Here is a 10,286-nt window from a genome sequence, read left to right as displayed (position 1 = left end):
AATACTGAGCTGTGATTGGTCGTCACTCTCACTCTGTAATCCTATTGGCTGTCAGGAGGACGGAGTGTGCACACATCTGTTGGGACAAAAAAACCTGACAGAGGAATAAAAAAAGCACAGATGGAGTTATTAAATCTTTTCTACACCTTTAGGCTGAAAGAGTGTCCTCTATTTAAGTTCCTTAAATATTTGATAATTATATTATTTATCACAACTGTTGTGTAACCTGCTGTTTACTTCCCTGCTCGTGTCTGCACTTCAGACCCTGAAGGTAGATTTGTATGCAGACAAGGGCGTCCTAGTGGAGAGAAAGTGGGACTGATTACCCAGGGCCCAAGTAGGGAGGGGGGACCCCAATGGGCCTGAAATAAAATGTGTTTTCTACTACGCTTTTCTTTTCTTTTGTGCTCTTCTGAAGTCCTTCTGTGACTCTGTGGTGGCATCAGCCATCTTCTTTGGAGTGGTCTGCTGGGGAGGCAGCATCTCTGCTGCTGACAGGAAGAAGCTGAACAGACTGGTGAAGAAGGCCAGCTCTGTCCTGGGCTGCCCACTGGACCCTGTGGAGGTGGTGGCTGACACGAGGATGATAGCAAAGCTATCTTCTCTGATGGTCAACACGTCACACCCCCTCCAGGAGACCATAACAACACTAAGGAGCTTGTTCAGTGACAGACTTTTCTTCCTGCAGTGGTCAGACTCTATAACCAATAATATATATATATACATATATATATATATATATATATATATATATGTGTGTGTGTGTGTGTGTGTAAGATACGCTTATTTTTTACCTCTTTAATTTTAATTTTAATTGCTAATAACTTTTTAATAATTGTTACTTTATAGGCTCTTGTTTGCTTTATATATTTCTTTTGCACTTTGTCTACTTTTTTACTGTGACACTTGAATTTCCCCATTGTGGGACGAGTAAAGGACTATCTTATCTTATCTTATTTTAACTGCAATAAGATAACTAAAATTGTCTGAATAAATAAACAAACATTCAGGATTCCTTTCTGGGAAAAAGGGGAGTCTGAGCTCTGTGAGATGCGCGTCTCATGCCTAAAGTGGGGAATTGTCATATTTTCACAGCATCAAGTCTGATTGAATGTAATTGAAAGGAAACTGTAGGTTTTTAGAGTTTTATTTGACTTCATGAAGTCAGATTATACCAAATACTGCCCCCTTGTTGTTATTCAACAAGTCACTTGGCTTCAAATCATCTTGTTTGCAGAGGTGGACAGTCTGAAGGTCAACATTGTGCAGTTACATGTGGAGAAATTGCAAAATAAATAATAATATTGATATGTAGCTTAGATTTGAGTCAGTTAACTAGGAGAGTTTTAAGCATATATTTTTGTTTAATGCAAATTATTTTATATTGTGTAGGGTTGGCTGTGGTGATGGGGCCCACTGAGATATCTTTTCAGGGGGCCCAGAATTCCTGCGGACGCCCCTGTGTGCAGAGAGTGACTCATTTTTATATTCATGCATCTTGAATATTCAAACTACAGTCATATATAATATATTGTGTCAATATTTGGTGATATTTCTGCACCGCCTCAAGCAAAGTCTACTATACTAGTCTTGCTGTGCACATTCTTTATCAATATTTATAGTATAGACTTTATGACTCAGTCTGCAGCCTCTTCAGTGTCTAATATCATACATTTCTCATCTTTTTAGCAGTTGTTTAATTTCATGTATGTAATTTTTTCATGTGATTTATGTAGAGCACTGTCCGTGCACTGCAAATAATTCGGCACTTGCCAAGATTTTAATTCTTAGATTGAGACATGTTTGATGAGGGACCTTGTTTTTAAGAGTTCTTTACTTGTTTTTAATCTTTGTTTGTATGGTTGAATCTTAAATTGATCATGAACATGTTTTTTTTTTGTCTCAGTTAGTCTGGGAATCTTAAATTGAGTGAATGACTGTTAAAATAAGCTACATTGGTTGTCTCACCTAAAGTCTCATCAAAATAAAACTTGTTTCAAGATTGAGTATCAGCTTCAAGTTGGTTGATTTAAGAATAAAACATAAGGCATCTATTCAAGACACAGATCAGCTTGTATCTTATTGATTGCTTATAGTTCTGCTGTGAGAGGATCACTGGATACATCTGAGAGGTTGTGACATGATAAAAGTGGTTAAATAAAAGAAAGAAGTCCAGAGTCACACATTCATTTTGTATGTTTTGGACTTTTTTATGTGAAATCTTAGATAACCTCTCCTGTGTTTGAATCTTATATTTTTGTGACAGCAGAGTTACTGGACCTCCGTTTCTCATCCTCAATCAAGACAACTTAAAGACTCCTAAATCAAATCCCCCTCCTTGATCATCTTCCAGTTCATTTCCTCCTTCTTAATTAAAAGTTAATCCCAAGAGTGACTTCAGATTAAGAGCAGCAGAAAGCCTGACATGCAATGAACGACACGATGACAACCATATTGAAAATACAATTTATTACACTGAGTAATAAATACATACAAAGATGCAAGTAACAGCATTTTCCTTTTTTTAATACCAAAACCAGCCTCAACACGAATGAACCAACGCGTTTGGCACCTCTCTGCCCCTCGCTCCCTCCGTCACGTGTGTTATAAGGGTCTGAAAATCAGACCAAATACTATCAAAAAGAAGAAGAGGTCTTCTCCGTCTACCCCTGTACAAACCATGCACTGTCTACATTTAACCCACGGGCCCGTTCGCATGCACAAATCAACGTCTTTAAATATGAAGTCAAAACTTAAGACCCCGAAAGTCGGGTGTAAAAACACATGATCATCCTCTCTCGTTTGATTTGAGCCACACATGATTTGAATGATCCCTCAGGAGTCAGGACTTGTGTTATTGTAACTTTTTTTCACTCTAGGAGCTTTTCTTTTTTTCCATCCTTTCGTCAGTTTTACTTCCTCTTTTGAAAAGGAAATGCCATGCAAGTTTCTTTTTTTCATGAGACGCCGATGTTAGTTCTTCTTGTGGGGGGGGGGGGGGGGGAGGAATGTGTCGTCAGCTAGGAGCGTGCGTTTCTCTCCGTCTCAGCCAGGCACTCACGCACCAGCCCTCTGGCGTGGATGATCCCTTTAAAGAAACACACATTGAGTTTAACAAACACGCTGCACTGTTCTAGATGATAACTCTGTGGTTAACTCCTCAGCAGTCACACTCACCTCTTTTCAGTCTCTCCATTGCACTCTTGCTTCCAGCATATGTGGGCCTGATCTCCTTGCCGAGCTCTTCGATGATAGCCAGCAGCTCTGCATATTTGTTCTGAGGCACTTGGCTGCCAGAGGAGCCCTGAAGTCAGCAAACACAGCAAGATGAGCAAAACTCAATACACTTCACTTCTTTCAGGGAGAGGGGGGGTCTGAGAGGGACTCTTAATCCAGAGAACATCAGAGTGAGAGAGGGAGAGGGGACGCTTTATTGTTCCAAAGGAGTCAAAGAGCACACTAATGAGGACGCAGAATATTGTTTCAATGAATTTAAGCAGAAAAAATTGGCAATTTTTGGAAATCTGTAAATAATAGTTAAACTATGAGTGTGATGACTGATTATTTTGAAAACCATGCATACAACTAAATGTCATTAAATATGATATCATGCTGAAGATTTCTTAGATTAGGGGCAACTTTATACCACCAGGCCAATGGTGCTCCTTCCCATTCCATATGTGCTTCATAAGAGCTATCCTTCTTTTTTTAAAGTTATATTTTTGGGCTCTTTTTTTGTTGTCCTAACAAGGACCAACAAAGTAGACCACATCACTCCAGATCTTAGATCCCTACACTGGCTTCCTGTCTGTCAGAGAATAGACTTTAAAATCCTGCTGATGGTTTATAAAGACCTGAATGGTTTAGGCTGATCTGCTGCTACTTTATGAACCACCTCGACCTCTGAGGTCATCAGGTACTGGTCTGCTTTCAGTCCCAAGAGTCAGAAGGAAACATGGTGAAGCAGCGTTTAGTCATTATGCTCCACATATCTGGAACACACTCCCTGAAAGCTGCAGGTCTGCTCCAACTCTTACCTCTTTTAAATCAAAGACTAAGACTTTCTTATTTCCCACTGCCTTCCTATCTTAGATTATTTTAACCCACTTTAAATTAAAATTTTAATGTAATTTTTAATATATTTCTAATTTCCCCTTTCTTTTCTGTTTTATCATATTTGTATGTGTATGAAATGCACTATACAAATAAAGCTGCCTTGCCTTGCCTTGCCTTTATTCCATAGGACAGCTGAAGAGAGACAGGAAATGTGGCGAGTAGAGAGCGGGGGAAGACATGCAGGAAATGGTCGCGGCAGGGAGTCGAACCGACGACCTTTGTGACGAGGACTACAGCCTCTGTATGTTGGGCGCTTAGTCCACCAGCGCCCCATACCAGCTATCCTTTAAAGCAGGAGTTCCCAAACTTTTCAGCCTGCGACCCCCAAAATATCGGTGCCAAAGACTCTCAACCCCCACTGCCCCTCAAAGTGATTTAATGTGGCTTCATTTAGCTGGGCTGCAGAAAATGACCCTACCTATATGAGCATGTGTCTGTGTTTCCTGTGCTGTTATGAATGAACCTGCTGCTACTGATGCTTTAGATCATTAACTGTTCACTAACACTAAACTTAGGAGTCATCTGGAAACAAAGAAAGGCAGAAAACTCATTACATTTAATATTTTCAAGGTTTTATTTCAAGTTTAGCTACTATTTCTGTCCATATTCTTTACTATAATGGTTAAAATGTTCTATTTTTAGATAATTAAGATTAAAAAAAAATTCTGGAAGACATCTCACGACCCTTCAGGGGGTCCTGACCCACACTTTGGGAACCCCTGCTTTAAAGGAACTTACAAAGTAAACATAAAAAGAGCGTTTTGAGTTCAGCTGATGAAGAGGACGTTTCAGCATCGAGGACTCTGATCTGGTTTTGTCCTGAAAGAAGGAACCGCCAACGTAAAACACGGCTTGAATGAGCGCAGCCTCCGACAGTGGAATGTGTCACTCATTGTGAACATGTGTTGTTGAAAAAGTGATGAAAGGCTGCCTCAATCATCTGGTCTGACACCCACCGCCTCTCCAGGCATTAAACGCTACAACACAGAAGCTGTCAGAGCTCCTGCTGCTGAGGGTCTCTCTCTCTCTGAAATGAATCGATAACCTTCTCTGACTTACAATCTGATTCACATCCAGTTAAAACTCCTCACAGAGCTTTACAGTCTCTGCTTCATAAAGCAAACTCACACAGGATAATCTAACCATGTCAAGGCTCTGTGCTCCTATTAATAGACCTCCATGTAAGAACTGTTGAATCTGCTGAAGGAGAAGACAACGTTCAGAGCGATTCTCCACGCTGCACGCCGTCCGTATGATCACAGAGAGATTTCAGTCCTCAGATAGATCTGAACCGGCTCACTGTGACTCCGTCCCCCTGCTGTGTCGAGAGATTAAACTCACTCTGCACCCAAAACACTGTCAGACCTTTAATCTAAAACACTAAGGCAGCAGGCGGGATTCAGAAGAGAGGAAGAGGAAGAAGACGGGACGAGAGGGAAGAGAGAGGAAGGAGAATATGACCGTGGTGTTGTCCTGAGACAATAAAGAAGTGAGGGTGTGAAAGCAGAGTTATAATATCCTAATAATGACGCCTGAGGTTGAACTTAAGCTCAACTAACTCCCTGACTGTCATCTTTAGATCAAAACAGGGACACAGTGATGCCCTGTTGATCCCTCATGAGCATGCACGAGTAGAGGCTCTGCAGGATTCATATTAAAACCTGTCTTGATTTGTATGTAGACTCTCCACATGTGTTCATGCTCACCTGTGAGAATCCCAGAGATGGAGGCCCGTAGTCGCTCAGGAGAGGCCTGTAGGACTGCAACGTGGCCAGGTTAGCTGCTGAGGGAGACTGGAGGTTTCCAACTGAGGAGAAAACACAAGCTGAGGTCAGTCAAAGGATTTTAAAACATCCACAGTCACATTATTTATCACTCTCTTCATCATCTGGATTTAAATAGTCCAGATCACAGATGATCACAAACTCTTCCAGAAAAATTACAGACATCTAAACTTTCTCCAGATCTCCACATTAGTTTCTAATTACCTTCAAATGACATGTCAGAGTTTTTTTTACCGCATGACAATGGTACTTTTCTCTCCATTGAGACCAAGATTGGACTGATACTAAAACATTCTCAGATAGATTAGATTGCAATAAAGAGATTTGGTTTTGTGATTCACCTTTGTGTCTCCAGTAAAGTTTACACCACTCATTTATAGTTTTAGTAGACAGTCATTGGTGCCTACTTTAACTTAAACTACTTAAATTTATCAGAAAAATTGTTGCAGATTTCTTTTATTCTGGATTAGTTTGCTTAAAAAGGATCCCTAAATGTTAAAAAAAAATTACATTACATTAATATAATTTAAATTTGTAGTAGGATACTTTGACTTACGATCTGAATACATCTAATAACCAAACAAATGTATTACCTTTTTTAAAATATTTAAAGAATGATATCTGATTGTTTTTATGTCAGATTATGTTGTCTAGAGATGCTAATTTACTACTGTAAGCACATTTTGTATCTAAGAGTGAGATATAATTAATGTATGATTATTTAAAGGTATTTTATTCTAAAATTAATACTGGAATTGTCCTGAAACTTTCACTATTTTTACGTTTCAATAAAAATAATCTCACTAAATCTTGTAAAAATAGAGGTTTGGTGAGGTTTGGTCACTTGCTTCCTGGTTCCTTCACTTTGTCTGCTCCAGATACATCTTAATAACAATGTTTACATTATAATATTTATTATAAAGGTTTCAAATACTTCTTATAACAGTTTGACTTTCTCTGACGATCAACAAAGGAATCAAACTACACCTTTTACTCTGGATTAGTTTGATAAAATGAAAGATAAATGTTAGATAAAAATAACATTACATTGATTTAATTCAATTTTAAATTAAAGATCTAAGTAAATCTGATAAGTGCTCAAATTAAATGCATTTTTTTCATCACAGTCTGATCCCTCAACCTGTCTTTGTGCTACTTCGCTGCTGTAAGCACATTATGTATCTAAACGTGAGAAATATTAAATCTATGATTATATTTAAGTATCTTATATTAATAACAGAGCTGGCATCGAGCTAAAATTGTCCCTATTTCTATGTTTGAATAAAATAATCTGTGTAAATCTTTTAAAAATCAGAGAGGTTCGGAGGGGTTTTGTCCTCCACCCTCGTCGCTCCCCCTGCCGCTTTGTTCGGATGTAGTTTCCACCCTTGCCGCTCCCCCTGCCGCTTGGTTCGGATGTAGTTTCCACCCTTGCCGCTCCCCCTGCCGCTTGGTTCGGATGTAGTTTCCACCCTTGCCGCTTTGTTCGGATGTAGTTTCCACCCTTGCCGCTTTGTTCGGATGTAGTTTCCACCCCCGCCGCTCCCCCTTGCCGCTTTGTTCGGATGTAGTTTCCACCCTCGCCGCTCCCCCTTGCCGCTTTGTTCGGATGTAGTTTCCACCCTCGCCGCTCCCCCTTGCCGCTTTGTTCGGATGTAGTTTCCACCCTTGCCGCTTTGTTCGGATGTAGTTTCCACCCCCGCCGCTCCCCCTTGCCGCTTTGTTCGGATGTAGTTTCCACCCTCGCCGCTCCCCCTTGCAGCTTTGTTCGGATGTAGTTTCCACCCTCGCCGCTCCCCCTTGCAGCTTTGTTCGGCTGTAGTTTCCACCCTTGCCGCTTTCTTCGGCTGTAGTTTCAACCCTTGCCGCTTTGTTCGGCTGTAGTTTCCACCCTTGCCGCTTTGTTCGGATGTAGTTTCCACCCTCGCCGCTCCCCTTGCCGCTTTGTTCGGCTGTGGTTTCCACCCTCGCCGCTCCCCCTGCCGCTCTGTTCCTCTGTAGTCTCCACCCTCGCCGCTCCCCCTGCCGCTGTGTTCGGCTGTAGTTTCCCCCCTCGGTCGCTTGGTGTCCTCGTAGAGTCGTAAACGCTCCGCGGCAGATCAATCAGCAGCAGCAGCTCCTCGGTCGGAGCATCATGGAGGAAACGGAACAAGGCTGGCTCAAGAAGACACAACTGATACATTTTAGTCACCGTGTATCGGCGCCCCCCCAGCGGGACCAGGACCCGGAGCGCCGCGGAACCACAGTTCAGGACCCGGCGCGTCCTGGTGTGGCATCCTGGTAGTGTTTCTCCGGGTCCTGGTCTCTCGGATGGAGCTCTTTTACATTAGTAATAATGGCGGATCTGAATTAGCCTAGCTCCCAGGATCTGACCCTATATATATAACTGGACAAAAACTACAGACACGGTCTTTCTCCAGGTATTCTCCGAGACCCCGAATCTAACACTCGATTTTACGCACGCAGACCTGGATCTGGACCCGGTTTTTCTCCTTACCCTGGTTCCCTGAAGTTCCCGGAATGTGCTGATGGACATTGGGTTTATAAGACATTCCCAAAGACATGTTAAATTAAAGAAAGAAAAATGACCCGAAATTCAGTGAAGCGTCTGTCTCTCACTTTTTGTTTACAACAGCGGCACCGGCAAATATGGCCGTCACTTTATATTGACACCCACTCTGCTTTCTAACAGTGCGGCTGATCAAAGAGGAAAAACACTTAATCCACAGCATTAAGGGACGAATCCACGCGCGTTTTTATCACACATTATCCACACATTTCAGGGGAATCTCTGCAGCTGCACACTTTGAACTTTAAAAACACTTAGATCACATTTTGATTTAAAAAGTGATGAACATGTGGGAGGCTCTTCACACTTTTTAAAACACATTTAATTCAAGTTTCACCACATTTAAAGCACATTTCACCTTTTTTAAACCACACTCCTTCACTTTTAAATATCCACATTTTCACATTTTCACACGCTTCTGTTTGAGTTTGAGCTCAACTACAAAAGAAGAGTTTGCAGATACCTGTCTTTGTCTGTGTGGGAGCATCCATTGTGAAGGTTTAGAGCTTTTACAGGAACAAAGAAAACAGGAAAAAGTTCTTTAAAATGATCCACTCTTCTTTTGTTTAGTCCTTATATTCACATGGGGAGTTTAAGGCCCCACTTAGAGACCCATCTTCATCATGATGGTCGTCTTTAGTGGCCACATGGTTGGATAACACAACCGGTCTGGTCCAATCCTGGGCCCCAGTGTCATGACCTGCAGGGACCCCTGTGAGGCAGGGGGATGGATCCCACAAAGGAGCAGATAAAGCCAGTGTGTGCAGAGGGTACAGCCTGTTTAAAGCATAAAATAACAAGCATAATGCACATTTTAATCATTTTAATTACATTAATTAAAAAAATAAAGCCCACATATTCAATTATTGGATCATTTCCTGAAGATAAACCATAAAAAAGCATATATAAATATACATTACAGACAAATACATTAACTCTAGTAATGAATTTTACCATTTTATAAGCTATATTGCACCACTCACATGACGAAAAGCCTATTCAAAATGATATGTATTATATTATTAGTTAATCAGGGGGATGGATCCAGCTGCACACTTTGAACTTTAAAAACACTTAGATCACATTTTGATTCAAAAAGTGATGAACATGTGGGAGGCTCACACTTTTTAAAAGACATTTAATTCAAGTTTCACCACATTTAAAGCACATTTCACCTTTTTTAAACAACACTCCTTCACTTTTAAATATCCACATTTTCACCTTTTTCACATTTTCACACGCTTTTGTTTGAGTTTGCAGATACCTGTCTTTGTCTGTGTGGGAGCATCCATTGTGAAGGTTTAGAGCTTTTACAGGAACAAAGAAAACAGGAAAAAGTTCTTTAAAATGATCCACTCCTCAAATCCACATGTAAAAGATCAGGAGGGAGTTTAAGGCCTCACTTGGAGACCCATCTTCATCATGATGGTCGTCTTTAGTGGCCACACGATTGGATACACTGGGTCTGGTCCAATCCTGGGCCCCAGTGTCATGACCTGCAGGGATCCCCCCACAGGGGGATGGATCCCACAAAGGAGCAGATAAAGCCAGTGTGTGCAGAGGGTACAGCCTGTTTTTAATACGTTTAATGCATTAAATATTGAATATAATGCACATTTTAATCACTGTAATTGCATTAATTTGAAAAATAAAGCCCACAGATTAAATTCTGGGATCATTTCTTGAAGTTAAACCATAAAAAAGTGTACAGAAATATACATTAAAGGCAAGTACATTAACTCTAGTAATGAACTTTACCATTTTATAAGCTATAATGCACCACTCACATGCTAGAAATCTTTATAAAATTGTATATA

At 40.7% G+C, this 10,286-nt stretch overlaps 1 protein-coding gene across 3 annotated transcripts; it reads right to left on the bottom strand.

Moving 5' to 3' along the window:
- Window positions 1-2,980: 2,980 nt before the first annotated feature.
- On the bottom strand, window positions 2,981-9,825 carry LOC117831637 (cyclin-dependent kinase 2-associated protein 1). 3 transcript variants are annotated; one of them, XM_034710424.1, is made up of 5 exons: window positions 9,734-9,825; window positions 8,933-9,246; window positions 5,823-5,923; window positions 3,178-3,304; window positions 2,981-3,088 (listed from the first exon to the last, which is right to left on the bottom strand). In XM_034710424.1, exons 2-5 carry the CDS (start codon window positions 8,958-8,960, stop codon window positions 3,021-3,023), a joined length of 324 nt encoding a protein of 107 aa, XP_034566315.1. In that variant the 5' UTR covers window positions 8,961-9,246; window positions 9,734-9,825; the 3' UTR covers window positions 2,981-3,020. The 3 variants fall into 3 exon arrangements, with proteins under 3 accessions (XP_034566315.1, XP_034566316.1, XP_034566313.1); XM_034710425.1 differs by lacking the exon at window positions 8,933-9,246 and having other exon boundaries at window positions 9,734-9,790; XM_034710422.1 differs by lacking the exons at window positions 8,933-9,246; window positions 9,734-9,825 and adding an exon at window positions 8,398-8,555 and having other exon boundaries at window positions 2,984-3,088.
- Window positions 9,826-10,286: the final 461 nt, after the last annotated feature.

The sequence above is a fragment of the Notolabrus celidotus genome, chromosome 19, assembly GCF_009762535.1.
Source record: "Notolabrus celidotus isolate fNotCel1 chromosome 19, fNotCel1.pri, whole genome shotgun sequence".
Classification (NCBI taxonomy): Eukaryota; Metazoa; Chordata; class Actinopteri; order Labriformes; family Labridae; genus Notolabrus; species Notolabrus celidotus.
Note: the sequence above shows the minus strand (reverse complement) of the source record. Positions and strands in the feature narration are given on the sequence as shown.